This window comes from Pelecanus crispus, chromosome 10 (genome assembly GCF_030463565.1).
Source record: "Pelecanus crispus isolate bPelCri1 chromosome 10, bPelCri1.pri, whole genome shotgun sequence".
Classification (NCBI taxonomy): Eukaryota; Metazoa; Chordata; class Aves; order Pelecaniformes; family Pelecanidae; genus Pelecanus; species Pelecanus crispus.
In genome coordinates, this window is record NC_134652.1 from 4,845,398 (window position 1) to 4,861,522 (window position 16,125).

General features: G+C 41.0%; 1 protein-coding gene across 4 annotated transcripts; it reads left to right on the forward strand.

Moving 5' to 3' along the window:
• The first annotated feature begins 392 nt into the window (after nt 1-392).
• Nucleotides 393-15,390, forward strand: OAT (ornithine aminotransferase). Of its 4 annotated transcripts, none has more exons than XM_075717441.1 (10): nt 393-425; nt 3,501-3,727; nt 4,718-4,942; nt 5,071-5,166; nt 7,792-7,919; nt 9,813-9,935; nt 11,518-11,646; nt 12,648-12,761; nt 13,559-13,703; nt 14,680-15,390. In XM_075717441.1, exons 2-10 carry the CDS (start codon nt 3,526-3,528, stop codon nt 14,838-14,840), a joined length of 1,323 nt encoding a protein of 440 aa, XP_075573556.1. In that variant the 5' UTR covers nt 393-425; nt 3,501-3,525; the 3' UTR covers nt 14,841-15,390. The 4 variants fall into 4 exon arrangements, with proteins under 4 accessions (XP_075573556.1, XP_075573559.1, XP_075573557.1 ...); XM_075717442.1 differs by lacking the exon at nt 393-425 and adding an exon at nt 853-870; XM_075717443.1 differs by lacking the exon at nt 393-425 and adding an exon at nt 999-1,024.
• Nucleotides 15,391-16,125: the final 735 nt, after the last annotated feature.

The following is a 16,125-nucleotide window of genomic DNA, read 5'->3' on the forward strand; positions in this document are numbered from 1 at the left end:
GGGGTTGGGGGACTACTATGGCTACAAAAATCCAAAATCACCCCAAGGCCCGGTTCGCGAGGGGCGAGCGGAGCCCGGGCCTCAGGGAAGGGGGGAGGGCGGCGGCGCTGAGGGGAGGGAGGCGGCGGCCGCCTGGGCCGGGCCCTGGCGCGCGGGCGTGCCGGCTTCCCATCCTGATTGGCTAAACGTGGGGTGTAGCCGCCAATCGGAAGCGGCCCGGCCAATGGCCGGTGCCGCCGGGCGGGGGAGGGGGGCTGCCAATCTTCGGCGGTAGCCAATGGGCGGCGGCGGCGGCGGCGGGACGTCAGGCGGCAGGGGCGGGGCGTGCCGCGGGGCGAGGAGCGCTGACAGCTGCCGCGGGCCGCCCCCGCCTCTTCGCCGCGGGCTCCGGGCCGAGAAGCAGCAGCAGCGGCGGCGGGCGGCAGGTACAGCGCGGCGGGGGCGGCCCGGCCCGCGGGGGCGGCTCGGCCCGCGGGGGCGGCTCCTGCCTTCCGCGGCCTCGCCTCGCCCCGGGTTCCGGCCCGCGGCGGGGCAGCGGCTGCGCGGGTGACCGCGGCAGGCCCCGTCGCCAAGGCAACGGGAGGGGTCGGGGGCCAGAGCCGCTGCGGCCCGGGCCGCGCCTGCCCGCCCCAGCCGCTCTCGCTCTGCGGGGAGCCGGGGATGTGACAGCCTCTCCCCGAGGGCTGGGCAGGCCCGGCCGCCTTTGCCCGCTGTGCCCAGCCCCGCTCCCCTCCGAGGTGGTGCCCCCACCTTTGCCTGGGCCCAGGGGTGGAGATTGGGGGCTGGCGTTTCACCGCTGCCTTTCTTGCTCTTTCTTCTCTGCCAGTCTAGGTCCTGAGCTGTTTGTGATGGTGGTGCTAGTCCCAAAAGGTGGTTCGGCGTGTGCAGACTGATATCCCTCCTGCTATAGCTTGTCCTCTTGAGCGTTCACCCCCTTTGTATTCAGCTGGTAAAGGCCGCAGCGTGGCACGGATTCTTCTGTGCTGTGTCACCATGCATCTGGCTGATTTTCATGTATTTGATAGTACGTGCTATTTGCCTTGGGGTGTATTTCAGTGTATGTCAGGGATTGGGTGCATACAGCCATTGGATTTACCTGTGACGTCCGCAGGTGCTGTGCATTTGTCTGAATATCCTTGCTCAACAGTGGAGCAAAGTTTTTCAAGTATGTTTTACAGCTGTGCTTTGAGTAGCTTTTCTGTGCTGATGCAAGACCTTTTCCACTTGGTGAAATGCTTTGGCTTCTGATCCTGGTACTGCGTGCTGCAGGGCATAATCATATTTCTCACTTCCTCACAGCTGGTAATCAGTTTAGAGTTTTTTCAGGGGTTTTCTTCCCCCTTACTGTGCCCCTCCTCTTCCCTGAAATTTCTGTTTATCTTGTCTTGCTGATCACCAGAACCAAATTTTTCTTTGCGTTTTAACTCCAGATGCATCCATAATTCTCAGCTTCACTCAGCCCTACTCCATGTAACCTCACGCACCTTGGCTAAAATGATGTGGCCTCAATAGCATAATTTGCAGGGCATTTCTCCTCGTGGAGGACAAAGCCATTTTAAAAATTTCTGACTAAGATTTTCCAACCTGAAGTGAAAGAAGAATCTCAAATTGGTGGTCTGTAATTCTTCATGCAGAAAGGTAGCTCTCTGATACAGGGCAGATGAAAGTTTCATTTCTTTACAGCTTTCATTTCAGGAATGGCTGCAAAATCTCCAAAAATGTAGAAGCTTGTTATAGAATTAGCTGCTCTGCCATGGAGGTGTGCCAGGGGCCAGGATGTCACTGACCAATTAAATTTTAGGAGTTAAGCAAGTTGTAATTTTAAGTGGCGCAGCTGAGCTGAGTTTCTGTCAAAGATTTTTCTTGCGCAGAGTAGTATTTTGTCTTTCTTTGCAAAATCTTTGAATAATGGTCTTGGAAAGTATTAACACAAATGGCTAATATTTAATGGCATTGATGATAGCTGGTAAAATGCCCAGAGCTGTGAAGCTGCCATCCATCTCTTGCTGGAATGGAGACTACTGACTCTTCCTAAAGGCTTGGATTTTAGTAGCTGATTTTGGTAGATGCAGAAAATAGTCTTCTGGCTTTGCTTACAAGTGAGGAGCAGCAATGTAATACCTGAGGAGTCTGCTGAAAGAAATGCCTCTCTGTTTAAGGTGACGCATCCAGTGCGCAGACGTTTTCAAAAATAAATTTAGAATAAATCCGTGACTTAATATTTCTGTCTCTGCAAGCAGCCTGAAATAACAACACCTGTGTGTAAACCATCCCTGCGTTCTCCTGTTGATACCTAATAAGTATATTTTGGTTAAGTTTTACAGTATGCTCCTTGTTGTTAGGTAGTGCAGCAGTGTCGAGGTTACTCAGCTCTTCAGTTTGCTGTGGAGTACGTTACGAAGGAGGCTGCGTTTGATACTCAGAGTACTTGTCACTGTAATCTGCGACCTTCCTTTTGGGCTAGTACCTTTTGCCAGTTTATAAGTGAGATGTTCTGCAAGACTAGAAACCTGAGCTTTGAGAACTCTTGGTCTTGCTAAAGTGATCCTTGTTTCCTTGATGGCTCACTGCCATTCCCAGTACTTGGTGCTGTGAGCGGAGCTTGCTTGAACAGCTTTTAAAATGCCAACTCAGTTTCCCTTCTCCGGGACATATCTTTACATTGACTGAGGTGAAAGCACAGGGAGGAAATGCAGGTGCGTTTGCCTCATGAAATTCTAACCTCAGATTATCCTTGGATGTTAACAGTACGAGGTTATGTATTCAGGGGAGATCACTTGAGTTTTACTAAGGAAATAGCAGGTGCTATAATGATTGTTAATGTCTGACATACTATTACTTTCCATCTGGTTTTTGATCGTCTTAAAATGCTAAGTAACTTAACTAACAGTGAGTGCTTTGTGTGTAGGTGGCAGCATTTTAAAATCACGAATGCTATTTTATATAAAAAGTCAAAAATTTTGCTTCTTAAAGGTGACCTTAGTTAAAATTAATCAATTGTTTATCAAATTTGATAATATTATCAGCTAAACATTATTTGGGTCAGGTGCTTCTTTCCAGTATTTCATTATTCACTTTTTGATTTCATGACAAGTTTTGTCTCATGGAAATCTTTGTTAGATGAAAGGCATTTCAATAGCACAAGAAGTTTGATAAACTTAGCTTTCTTATTGTAGTTTATATTAATAAATTTAGTCACAATTTAAGGCACAATGAAAAAGGAACACTGTTACAGGAAAAATCATGTGACTAGTTCATAGACTTGGTGAGTCACAAATTGTAGTTTTCTTTCCGTAGCTGTGAGTGTACGTTAAAATAGAAAACAATACTTATTTGAAGTTAGTACCGCATTCATTTATAATTCATATAAGCTTTCTTGACTGAATTGCAGAAGAGTGGAGAAACCTGTAATCCTGGCAGTAAAAACACTTCAATTGCATCATACATTTCTTCTGAAGTATTCTTAGTGCTAAGTATTCGCTTTTTTTTTTCACCCCCAGATCTGTGACAGCATACCTGAAGTGAATGATGTTTTCCAAGCTAACCCGCTCTCAGAGCGTTGCTGTTCTCTGTCGAGGTGTTCACGCTTCACTGAGTTCTGCTACCTCTGTTGCTACCAAAAAAACCATTCAAGGACCTCCATCCTCTGACTTCATATTTGAACGTGAGGCTAAATATGGTGCCCACAATTATCACCCACTACCTGTTGCTCTGGAAAAAGGAAAAGGTATTTTATTTAGGTTTCCCTGGGTGGCGTAGATGGGATGGGATCGTGGCATCGTGATTTTGACCTAATTGATTTCTGAACCTCTGGGGCTTTTTTGGGGGGTGGGATGGGTGGGATTGAGATAATTGATGAAATAAAGACAGCTAATTGTTGGTTAGAGAACTGGATCATTATGAACAAGGCCGCCTGATAAAATTGTAGTCTCTCTGATTTCAGAGAGATTTCAGAGAGAGATTTATCTCAACAGAGGTCTAAATTCTGATAATCTTCATAATTCAGAATAACTCCGCAAGCAAGTTTCAAGCAACTTTGTTTCTTCTGTTACCTCGTGTAGAGAGGTTGAATGTTAATGTGAACATGAAGAAGTGCATTGGAGCCCTGTTGAGTCCTTGGGTACTGTTCCTGTATTATTGCTTAATTTAAATTTTCTCTGGTCTTGAATTATGTTTAAGGGGCTTTTGTGCTCTGTGGGTTAAATTCTGTGAGTTTATATTGAAATGCTATCAGCACAGTGACCCAGTAGTTTTTATTTGTCAGTAAAAGTTTTGACAGCTCAGAGCTGTCAGTCTCTTAGGTTTTGAGATTATTTGGGTTCTGTTGGTTTTGTTCTTTCTTTTATGACCTCCAATTCTTAGTAATTCTCTTACAAAAATATCTTCTCTATCTACTTTTTAGGACCCAAAACAGGGACTTGGAGGGGAGTAATATTCTAATACTCCTTACTTAGTGAAATGGCAGCTTTACATTGGAAATGCTTCTTTTCTTGATTCCTCACTGGGCATTTATTTGCACTGTCCTAGTTTGTTGCTCATGCTCTCCTTGTCAACTGATTTCTGTCTAGTTAGAGGGCCTTTCAGGTATGCCCTAAAGGAATAGCAAGAATGCCATTTATACTGGACCAGGTTGTGTTGTACCTCTTAGCTTATATCATTTAGTATTCTCTCATGTTTTCTTTTATTTTGTGTATTGACCATACCTTTGTTTTCCTAGGTGTTTACGTGTGGGATGTTGAAGGTAGAAAGTATTTTGACTTTCTGAGTGCTTACAGTGCTGTTAATCAAGGCCATTGTCACCCAAAGATTGTGAATGCTCTGAAAGCTCAGTCTGAAAAACTGACCCTTACATCCAGAGCATTCTACAATGATGTACTTGGTGAATATGAGGAGTTTATTACCAAAATGTTCAATTATAACAAGGTTCTTCCAATGAACACAGGTAAAAACATAATCTTATTTCCATTTTATTTCTTGTCTGTGAGATTCAACGGTTTTGTAACATTAGGTACTACATCGATAGCCCCTCTCAGGTACAAGCGTGACAATGGTATTGCTTTTATGTTTTAGGGGTGGAAGCTGGAGAAACTGCCTGTAAATTGGCTCGGAAGTGGGCATACGCTGTGAAAGGAATTCCAAAATACAAAGCAAAAATTATTTTTGCGGGTATGTAAAGTGTGTGTTACGAGTTGAGGTACCGAGGAGGAAGAGAGCTCTAGGCTCTGGATGTAGCGCTCTCTTTTTTCCTATAGCTTTAGCAATTACTTTGCAGTGTTATTAATGTTTCATTTTTTTCACTGAAGCAAGTCTGTTGAAGGTCTCTGTAACCTCTGACATTTTAACAATGTAAGCTAGATCTCAGCCTATTAACAGGTTATGTTGTCCTCGCATATCTGCAGTTGGTGATTCTGATAAAAAACTACTGTTGTGGCTACAACAGTCTTTGCGGGACCTTAAGGTTCTCTAAGTGCCTCCTTCTAAATTGTCAAGTTCAGTCTTAACTCTATTCTGTTGACAAAATATTGTGTGTATGCTTCTGGCTATTTGATTTTTAACCTTAAATAGTTACAATGAATGATAAACATTTCTTTAAATGTAATGTCCTTTAAGAAATGGATGTGATCTTAACAGAAGTGACTGTAAAAGCAAGAGGTATGAATATAATTCCTATGAGAAATCAATTTCAGATCCTCTGCCTTGTGGAGGTGTGTGTGTGCATCAAGAGGCAATGAGGGGAGTTGTGCTTTGTCAGGAGCTGCTGGTAATGTCTGGTTTTGCAACAGTGAACTTAAATCCAGGAAGGAAACCATAGTTAATCAGGCGGTTTATAAAGCTTTATAAACAGCAATTGAATATATAAAGTGGACCTTATTTGTACTACTTAACCTTTTTAGTTGTCAAAAATTGATGAGTGACTGCCTGTCATTCAGTCCTCCGTGCTCTTTTAACTGCTGCTTGGGGGTTAAAGTGCAGTATCTTTTTACTCCTAATTGGTTGATTTTTATATACCTTTCTCTTGAATTCATTCCTCAAATTGCTGCCACCCTTCTCATAGATTCCACATTTGGGTTAAGCCTGCTTCCCTCTTAGGCTTTCCCTACCAGTAGTTTTCTTCTGCATTCTTAAGGTCTTCCAGAAGTTGGCATTAACACGGTAAAGCTATATTGTAGTCTTGATCATAAAATGAAAGTAAAACAATATCGCTAAAGTAAACACGGGGCCCTGGAAACTCCTGATTCTGTACGTGTTATACTTCCTCCCTTTGCCTGCCTGCTCTGCTTGGCTCTATAACAGGGAGAAGTTACCTGCCCCTCAAGAGCCTATTGTGCTTTGCTAAAAAAAAAAAAAAAAAAAAGAGAGAAAAAATATGTCTAATTCAAATAACTTATATTTGGTGTTCTTTGGTTATAGGTGAAGTATTTTTGTCAATTCTAATGTTGTGTAATGGTTCTGTATTTTATAAAACCTTCCAGATTAAAGCTTACTACTTAAATATTGACCTTTTTTTTTTTTTAATTGCTACAGCTGCAAATACTATTTTTGACTTTTGGTACATATAGTAGCTGAACCATAAACTGTCATTAGACAGCATTTATAAATTGAAATTCATAGTTGAATATTGCATTATGGTTTCTAGGACCATCTTTCTTCTTCTGGGAATTCTTTGAACAAATATATTTCTCCCTCCTTCTCTTCCATATATATTTATTTATATTTTCAGTCAATTAAGTTTTAGTAAGTGCTTTTTCATCTTGATAAACTGGATATGCTCTCCATTATTATGATCCCATCTCCTTAACCACAATATTTAATTCCATGCCAATTAGTCGGAACAAAATAATAATCCTTCTCTTTTTAGAAGCCAGCATTTTGGGAGAAAAAAAGTTCTCTTGGGTAGCTAGGGTCAGAACAAAGAATGGCTTTAAACATCAGCGCAGAGAACTTGACGTCGATTTTGTGCTTGATAGCGAGGCGATGCGGAGACGGGGGTGCTAAGGTGGAGATAGCCTGCCATCAGCCATCGGCAGACGGGCTGCTCTGCTTCGCGTGCTTCAGTCTTCAGGGCTTTTGGCTCAGGATACAGTGGCTTGCACTGATCTGACCTTGAGGTGATAAGCATGTGACTTGGCAAAGCGTGGCAGGGATTGTTCTGCTAGGAGACATTGCTATTTACACTGGCCATTAGAAGGAAGGGGTGCCTGGAGCTGGCTCCGTCAGGAATAATTGACTTCAGGATTTTTTGCAGACTGAGAATGTCCTCTGCCCCTAGGATCGCAGTTACACAGCGAAACTGGTGGGGGAAAGAAAAGGCTTGTAACTTGGAAATGCACAGAAATACATTTTTTGATTTAGGCTTACTGGCAGCTTTATTTTTAGGACCTAAATTCTGGATGGTGTTTAGGCTTATTTTTTCCCCTACATTTAATGAGTAATATTTATGTAAAAGCTGTACATCTTCTTTAAAAAGATGTTACCTTCCTGAGTTATTTTCAATTTTTCAGACTACTAACAAAGCTTATGGAAATTATTTGGTATACTTGCCAGGTCTTATAGTATAATTTTCTTTCATTTTTGATATGCGCTTTTGATACAGCAACACAATGTATTTATAGCATCAATGTAAAATGCTAACAATTAGTGGAACGATGCTGATATGCTAATGTTAGACAACTCTTAAAAGGCATTACCAAATGGAAAGTGTGAAGTCCTGTGAACTGTTCTGGCTTTTAGTTTTGTAATCCCCCTCTTGTCTTTTTTTTGTTTTGTTTTGTTTTGTTTTTTTGTTTTTAGCTGGCAACTTCTGGGGCAGAACCATGTCTGCTATCTCTAGTTCTACCGACCCGTCCAGCTATGATGGATTTGGACCCTTTATGCCAGGTTTCGAAGTTATCCCATACAATGACCTACCAGCTCTTGAGGTATTTGACAACTTTTGCTCTCTTGTACGAAATAACTTTGCAGTGTCTCTTTGGTAAATAGCAAGGCAGGAAAATCAGAAGTTTATCCTTTGAAACATGTGCTTTGACATGAAGATATATGTATTGAGACATATATAAGCAATATGTATGTTATAATTTTGTATAGGAAATGTGTGTAACTTCTGCTTTGTTTTTGATTTTCAGTTTTGCTTTAGGATGTAAAAGGAAAACAACATGATCCATTTCATTTCCCATGTCACTAAGATGTTCAAGATACGAAAGAAGAATAGCAGATAAGCTGTAAGGGAATTCAGATCAGTAGCATACATTCCAAAGTCAGGACTTGGAGTCTGAAACTAATATCTTTATTTACTTTTCTCAGAAATGCTGTGCATTCTTCAATGACCAGATGACTAGAATTCACTGCAGTCGCAAACAAGTCTTTCCAGTTTCACAGCATCCTTAAAACCAGGCTAGGCTGGTGTTTCACTTAAGCTACTGAAATGCGGGTGATTCTGCATTTCCCTGGGTTTTCTGAGATGAGAAACCTCTCATATTTTAGGATGAGAGGAAACGGCTTCAGGTTGTGTCAGGGGAGGTTTAGATTGGATATTAGGAAAAATTTCTTCGCTGAAGGAACAGCTGCCCAGGGAAGTGGTGGAGTAATCATCCCTGGAGGTATTTGAAACACGTGTAGATGTGGCACTTAGGGACATGGTTTAGTGGTGGACTTGGCAGTGTTAGGTTTACGGTTGGACTGGATGATCTTAAAGGTCTTTTCCAACCTAAATGATTCTATGAGATGCTGTCAAGCTGTTGGGGAGGGTTGAAGTTGATTAGTCTAAAATTTCCCACCCTCCTAATGTGGGCTTAGGTATTCAAAGGGAGATGGTGCTTGATGGCAGCCATAGTGCGCTGGACTTGGGACCTGGGAGGCAAGAGGGTTCCAGCCAAACACAGGTAGTCCTGAAGCGCTAGGAACGTTGGCGTGACCACTTTTCCATCAACTGGGTACATCGTCTCCGTGAGTGACAAGTTGGTTGGTCCTCTGTGCCTTTTGGGTCTGCTTAGGACAAGTGAATCGTCTGTGGAGGTTGGAAGGTTTATGGGACAGAGATGCTTGCTTCCTAGGAGTTTGGTTAGGGGAAACAAAGGTCTCTCGGTATATTATAGTTGCAGAGTGGAAAAGCTTATTCAGATTTGAACCTACGTAAGGCTGCCTCATGAAAGCCCTGTAAGTATTTAGTGGCTTTCAGCCAACTTTACTGAGGTTTTGAATGCGCTCTGGAGACCTGAAACTTAGATCTATGTCCGTCAGACTGATAACTGAATTCGTTCTGTTTATGGGATAATACTGAGAAAAGCTGTAGTAAATTCATGCTGGGAATCATTCTCTCTCTTGAGTGTTGTGGACTTCTAAACCTTTTAGAACTTGATGGTGCAAGAATGTAGCTGTGGACTTTGCTTTAAGGTGACAAAATTGTTCTGGAGTGGCTCCATTCTTTTTTGTTTGAGGAAGGAGTTGAGCAATTGTTTGTCTTGTATGGGGTAATGCAAAACTGAGTGTATTTCTGAGGTAATTTATGAACTGATCCGATAATCTGCTTGTCTGGGTTTGCAATTTTTAAGCTTTGTAATTTCCCAAGCAAGCACACCAGCTGATCTTTCGAGGCAAATAGTGACATAGGCTCCTGTGTTGGGACTGAAATGGCACTCGGGGATAACTGCCTGATGTGAATACTGTTATCATCATTTGAGGCAGAGCACCAGAGTTAGAGCTAGGTTCTGCTACATGTATTCATCTCTGTATTTTCTAAATTTGACCTGAGTAAAAGGTTTTTTTTTTTTTCTTTTTGTCTTTCCTAACCCTATGTCCTATGTCCATTTTTACAGCGGGCCCTTCAAGATCCCAATGTAGCAGCTTTCATGGTTGAACCGATTCAAGGTGAAGCAGGTGTGGTTGTTCCTGCCAAAGGTTATCTCACAGGAGTGCGGGACCTCTGCACAAAACACAATGTAAGGAATTCGCTATAACAAGGTGGCTTAAACATTACGCGCTGGGTTTACTGGCGTATCTTGTAAGGTCATCCTCGTATGCAGGGTACAGGACTTCATATACTATCTAATAATTTCCTTTTCTTTCAGTGGAATAAGGTAGGGATACTTCTTGTATTTCCTGGCAATACCTTACCAGGAAGTACTTCTTAGCAGTGCGCATTTTTCACTGTTTCTTACTGCTGTCACTGATTTAAGCTTCTAATGAATGTTCTTGAAACTGCATTTATTTTAAATTAATTTAACACTTAATTTCTTTTTCACATTATAAGTTTCTTGGGCCAGAAGCTAGTTAGTACCATGGCTATCAAGGGACCTTGTTGTTGGAATGCAACAATGCTACCAAGAGTTAGTAACAGTAACGGGGCACAGAAGGAAACACTGAAGAAAATGGTCATATGCTTATGAGTGTTCTTTTTAAGATCTCTGAAGAGCAGAGGTCTTAGTTTTGTTCTTTTCTTCAGCATTTTCTCACATTGCCTTTCGTACCACATTCCTGACTCCTATTCTGAATATTACGTCCTGTCTGAATTCTATTAAGAAATGCTTAGTTTTGAAAATTCCATAATTTCTGTTTTCTGCTAGTGAAGACACACTGAATTAGACTTGCATTCAGTGTCTCTGGAAGGGTGGGAAGATGTGTTTGTATATATTGCCACGTCCTTCAGTTGTCTTTGGGTACTGCTACTTCTAACAAGCAGGCTGCCATGCTTTCTTATTTCAGCACCAATTTGGTCAGCCTCTCCCACAGGCCCAGGCTGTGTCCTTTGTAAGTGTAAGGAAAACAACAAAAAAAGGTCTGCTGATTTACAGCTTTTTATTCCCTTGGTGTTGCCTATCTGATTTAAAAAGCAGTGGTCTCTGTTCCAATAGAATTCTGCTTCTTAATTTGCAAATGTTACTCATAAATCCTTCTATACCTTCAGCAGAAGGTATTGACATATAATTAATAAAGTTGTCTTCATTATTGCTGTGATACTTGCCTCTCGGCAAAAAATAAGACATACTTTACAAATAATAGTATGTGACAATAGTGCAGCTTAGGGAAACAAGGTCAAAAACTTGGATTTACACTCTCAGAATTATTTAGACATATAGACATCAGACTACAAGACCTGCAGAGTTGCTAAAATGGCATTTTTCAGAAGCTTCCAAAGGTCAGTGTACGAATGATGTAGTGGGAGTAAAGATAGATGAATCCTAACTTTTTGGAAATTCCCACTCGTATCACAAATGGATTTTGGCTGGACAGTGTCCAACCCTATGTGGACTGTGCCTTACGTAGAAAAGAATATGCTAAAGATGTTGGAGAGAGAGGACAGTATGGTCAGTTGTTAGTGGTTTCTCATTTTATAGGATATGTAAGTCGCCAGGAGGTTTAGAGGAGGTAAAGGAAGTGCCTTCGTGTACTTCGTGTAACGCAGCTGGAAGGTCTTTCACTTACTGTGTGCAATTATGCTGTATTGTTTCAATTGAGTTAGGAATGGGAGTGAAAGTCATTCTCTGTTATGTGTGGGTTTTTCTTCTTTTTGTCTCTATAAAGGTTCTATTCATTGCTGATGAAGTACAGACTGGTTTAGCCAGAACAGGGAAAATGCTAGCTGTTGACCATGAAAATGTGAGACCTGATCTAATTCTTCTTGGAAAGGCCCTTTCTGGTGGCTTATATCCTGTGAGTAACAAAGAAATATCCATTTGTTGAATAATGATTTTTAAGTAATTAACACTGGAAGGCTACTAGTTGGAAGAACAATAGATCTGATGTTTGTTGTACTTGGAAACTTGGGGAAAAAAAAAAGTTGTTTACAAGGTTAACTATGACTTACAACCCAGATAGTTCAACCTGTGAGAGATGAGTAAGAAAATAATGGAATACATAATACTGCTGAACTGGCTATATAGTATCCTGAGCTTTCTCTGTTGATGCTTGACTTGTTAGAGTGGCAAGTTATTAGATGCCATCTTCTTAGGCTGGTGATTTTTAGGTGTTTTGGCCCTTGTCAATTACTTGAATAGATTTGGTATATCTGTTTTCTTCAGGTTGATATTGTCCTGTCAGGAAAATAAGGGTCCAGTGGTCAGCTTTTGATTCTGGAATTACTGGTTAGTCTTTTGTACTCTCTCTGGAGAGTAGTTTATCACAGTCTCGCTGTGATTAATTTCTAGATGAATTCTGTAAAGGAAAAAAAAAATAACAATGTGTGTTAAAACATATATTATAAAGCAATTTCTGAACAACTGGCATTATCTCACTTGTTTGGCATGCCTGCATGACTGATTTTATCCTCTTGGAGTGACTTAAATTCCTGCTGATTAGGCTGGAAATTACACCCTGCCATGGACTATTTTGGCCGATTGAAGGTATTTCTGAGTTGTTAAACAGAGTATTGAAGCTTAAACTCTTGAAATAATACTCAGTTTGGAGAAATGCCCCTCAACTGTAGTTAGATGTTATATGTTACCACTGTAGCCAAGTGTATTTAAGGGATTAAGCTGTTATGTGATTGTCAGATATGCTCTCCTCTATACAGAGCTGGGAATGTAAATGTAATCTATCACCATAGGCTGAAAATGATCCTTTCCTGAGCCCTGAGGAAAAGTTTGCTTCAGCAATATTTAAGTTTACTGTTCTAAATATACATGTAAATGAATTGGCTGGCCTTCCCATTTTAGGTCTCAGCAGTACTATGCGATGATGAAATTATGCTGACCATTAAGCCTGGTGAACACGGATCTACATATGGAGGAAATCCATTAGCTTGCCGTGTTGCAATGGCAGCACTGGAGGTTTGTGTGTTGTAAGAGAGATGTGGATTCCAAAGAAAAAAGGGTGTCGCACTGACACGATCTTATTGTCTGTTATGCTACAAGTAGAAATCTAGCTTTAAGTAAGAATGGAAAATTGGTAGTGGTTAACTGTTTGCACAGATCACAAGACAAATTCTAAAGTCTTTACTGGAAATGTGTCCTAATGTCTGTGTTCTTATGGTCTTAATGTCTTAAATGACAAAATAAAATTTATGTAGGGGAAGTTTCAAGGCACTTATGGAAATTCAGTGGAATAGTTTCACTAATTTCACAAAGACATTTTTAAATTGGCTTATTTTACTATACCATATTGCAGAGGCTGCTGCTCGGTGAGCTTGATAACGCATATATGCTACTGGAGCTCAAAGAGAAGCTAGTAAAATGTCCTGTCCAGAGTCCATATTTTAATTATTCTGTGACTGCATAATTGACTGCATTTATTGCAAGTCACTCAGAAAGCCTCATCATTACCCAGTATGTGGACATGGACAGATTAAGGGTCTTCAGAGGTTTACCATTGGCTTGTAAATAATGGCAAATGCAAAGCAGTTAATTTAGAATAAAATTTCAAAGAGATTATTGTTTCTTGTAAACATGAATGAAGGCAGGCTTAATATTAATCTGCTTGCATATGCAGCCTTTGCAGCGTTGCAACACTTTGGTTGCAACAGCTTTTCTATCTCAGCATTTGTCATGTCATTAGTCAAGTGTTCCAGCATGGTACATAGAACAAATGCAGTGCCCTTCAGCTGACTGTATATCTGACTTCCCTTTAGGTAATTGAAGAGGAAGACTTGGCTAAAAATGCAGAAATAATGGGTAACATACTAAGAAATGAGCTCATGAAGGCACCGTCCGATATTGTAACTTCTGTAAGAGGAAAAGGACTCTTAAATGCAATTGTAATTCGGGAAACCAAAGGTAAGGAAATGTAATCAACTGCACAATCATAGCATGAAAAAATATTTTTCAACTTAAATTGAAAGTATCTTAATGGGGTAGGGGGATGGCTTATAGGCATCATGTTTGGGTTCAGATCTCGGCTATAATACTCTAGGACCTACTGAAAATTTATTCAAGTGGCTGTGTGCTATTAGAAATAGGGTTTTTTTACTAAGTAAGTCTGAATTTTTTTTTTTAAATTATTTGAATTCTTTTATGATTTGATAATGTTCAAACCTGATGGTGAGTCTAGCTCCCAAAAAACACCCTTTTGTATCCTCATCGGAAGAAAACTGGCCACATCTGGAATGCTAGTTTCTGCCAGATTATGGAAGGATTGGCTGAGGTTGGTTCTTTCCAGGGTAGTTAGAAGAGCACAGTGAATACAGGAGGATACAGAGAAGGAAAAAGCTAATGACTGAGAACAAGTTTCTAGGGATTAACACCTTGAATTATATCAGAAAAGTGCTTAGAAGCCAGAGCAGATGATTTTTTTGTCATGAATATACTAAGTGACATAGTGCTGCAGGGAGGTGGTGTAATTTCCTAAGACGTGCACATGATGCACTGAAATCCAGGCATAAACGTAACCTTGTCTGAAGTCCTGTCCAGATGTTCTCTTACCTCCCCTTTGCATGGTTCACTTTTTTTAAATGTATTGCTACATCTAGACAAGCACTCAGCTGTGAAGGATCAAAAATTGGTGCGCTGGAGGCAAACTTGTGAGTCCCTTCAGACAAATTGCAGTTTTGCTGCAGTCTTGCATGTTCACTGCAAATTCTGGGGAGTTGCTCCGATGCTCAGAAGTGACCACGTTATTTGTGAACACACTTCATCTTTTCACTTGCCAGATAGCAAAGAGTTTACAATCTGGCCCCACATACCATGCGCTGCAATTGTGCCACTTTTTCCGCTGTACTGTAAGTGTCGTCTTTTCTTTTTCTTTTAATTGTAGACTGTGATGCTTGGAAGGTGTGTTTGCGGCTTCGCGATAACGGACTTCTTGCCAAACCTACGCATGGTGATATCATTCGGCTGGCACCACCGCTTGTGATTAAGGAGGATGAAATCAGAGAATGCATCGAAATAATTCATAAGACCATTCTGTCTTTCTGAACACATGGCTTTTAAAGCTTATCTGCTGACTGACCCAATGTGGTGTGTTGAAATATGTGCGATGAAGGCCTGTTCTTGAAGCAAGCACCTCTCATTCCTTTTATCTAAGAGGACTTGACTCTTAAAACATAGCTATGTCTTCAAATTATAAAGGTTCTGAAGAAAATAAAGAACGATTTTAAAGAGTTTCCAATCTTGGAATACTTGGAAATAAAGCGGTGAGGTTCCGTTCATCTAGTTGTGTATGTACTGACTAGTTAAGTCAGAATGTTTGAGGGGAGATATATGTAGAAATCTCTAATTGTTGAAAGTCTTGGCCAAAGTTTACAGTATAATTTACACACATTTTAGTAAGGGTGGTCTTGCGCTCTCATACCACTCTCCAAAACATCACATTTGGCATTTTTGCCCCTTGGTGAGATGTCTGTAGGATGGAAGCCTTTGCCATTATGGATGAATTTCTGGTTCTCATTTGTAGCTGGAAAAAACTTCTAATGCTGAATGTTTCACAAACTGGGTGTTACGCTGGCGAACTTGACTCGAGCTGTGTTCTGTATGTACAATATTTTGACTGTGTGACAAGAGATGCTGTTTTCAAGCCTGGTCTCAGCATTTGGCTTTGCAATCTTGTAAAATAGATCTGAGCATAGAGATCTGCTTTTACTGCTATAAAACTTTCTATAATATGTGTTTATATTAAAACATGCCTGGCATTAAAAAAAAAAAGAGTTAATGTGCAACTAAAACACATGGTGTATTCCAAAAGAGCAAGCCCCACAGAAACTTGCAGTCGCATCTTTCCAGAGCCCCAGCAAGTGCTGCCTTTGTAGTCTACGTATTCCTATCAATCTCTATACGGAAGCTTCTGCTGTGCTTTTTTACAGTGTGAGTGCTTCTGCACTTTGATGCCTTAGCACGCTGCCAATACAGTATTTTGTATGCAGTTGCGGAGTTGGCTGCTATTCTTTCATATTTCTTAACTGAGCTGGTTTTAGCTGAGGCTAAACCCTGATTAACCACTGTTAATGCGAAATGTTCCCTTTGCTAAGCATAGGGGTTAAATGCAGTCACATGTTTGTAAGTGGAAGTGGTAAGCAATCCCGTGGCATTTTAAAGGCAACTTAGTTACAGAAATGAACTGCTCTGCTGGTTAGGTACACAGAACCGTTTACCCTCCCCTCTTTTGGGTGAGACAAAATGAGTAGTCGTCTGCTGTGGATGAAGTAAGACTGATTTCAGTTGGGAAAGGCCTCACTGTTGCAAGGGGTAATGTGTCGCTGTGACT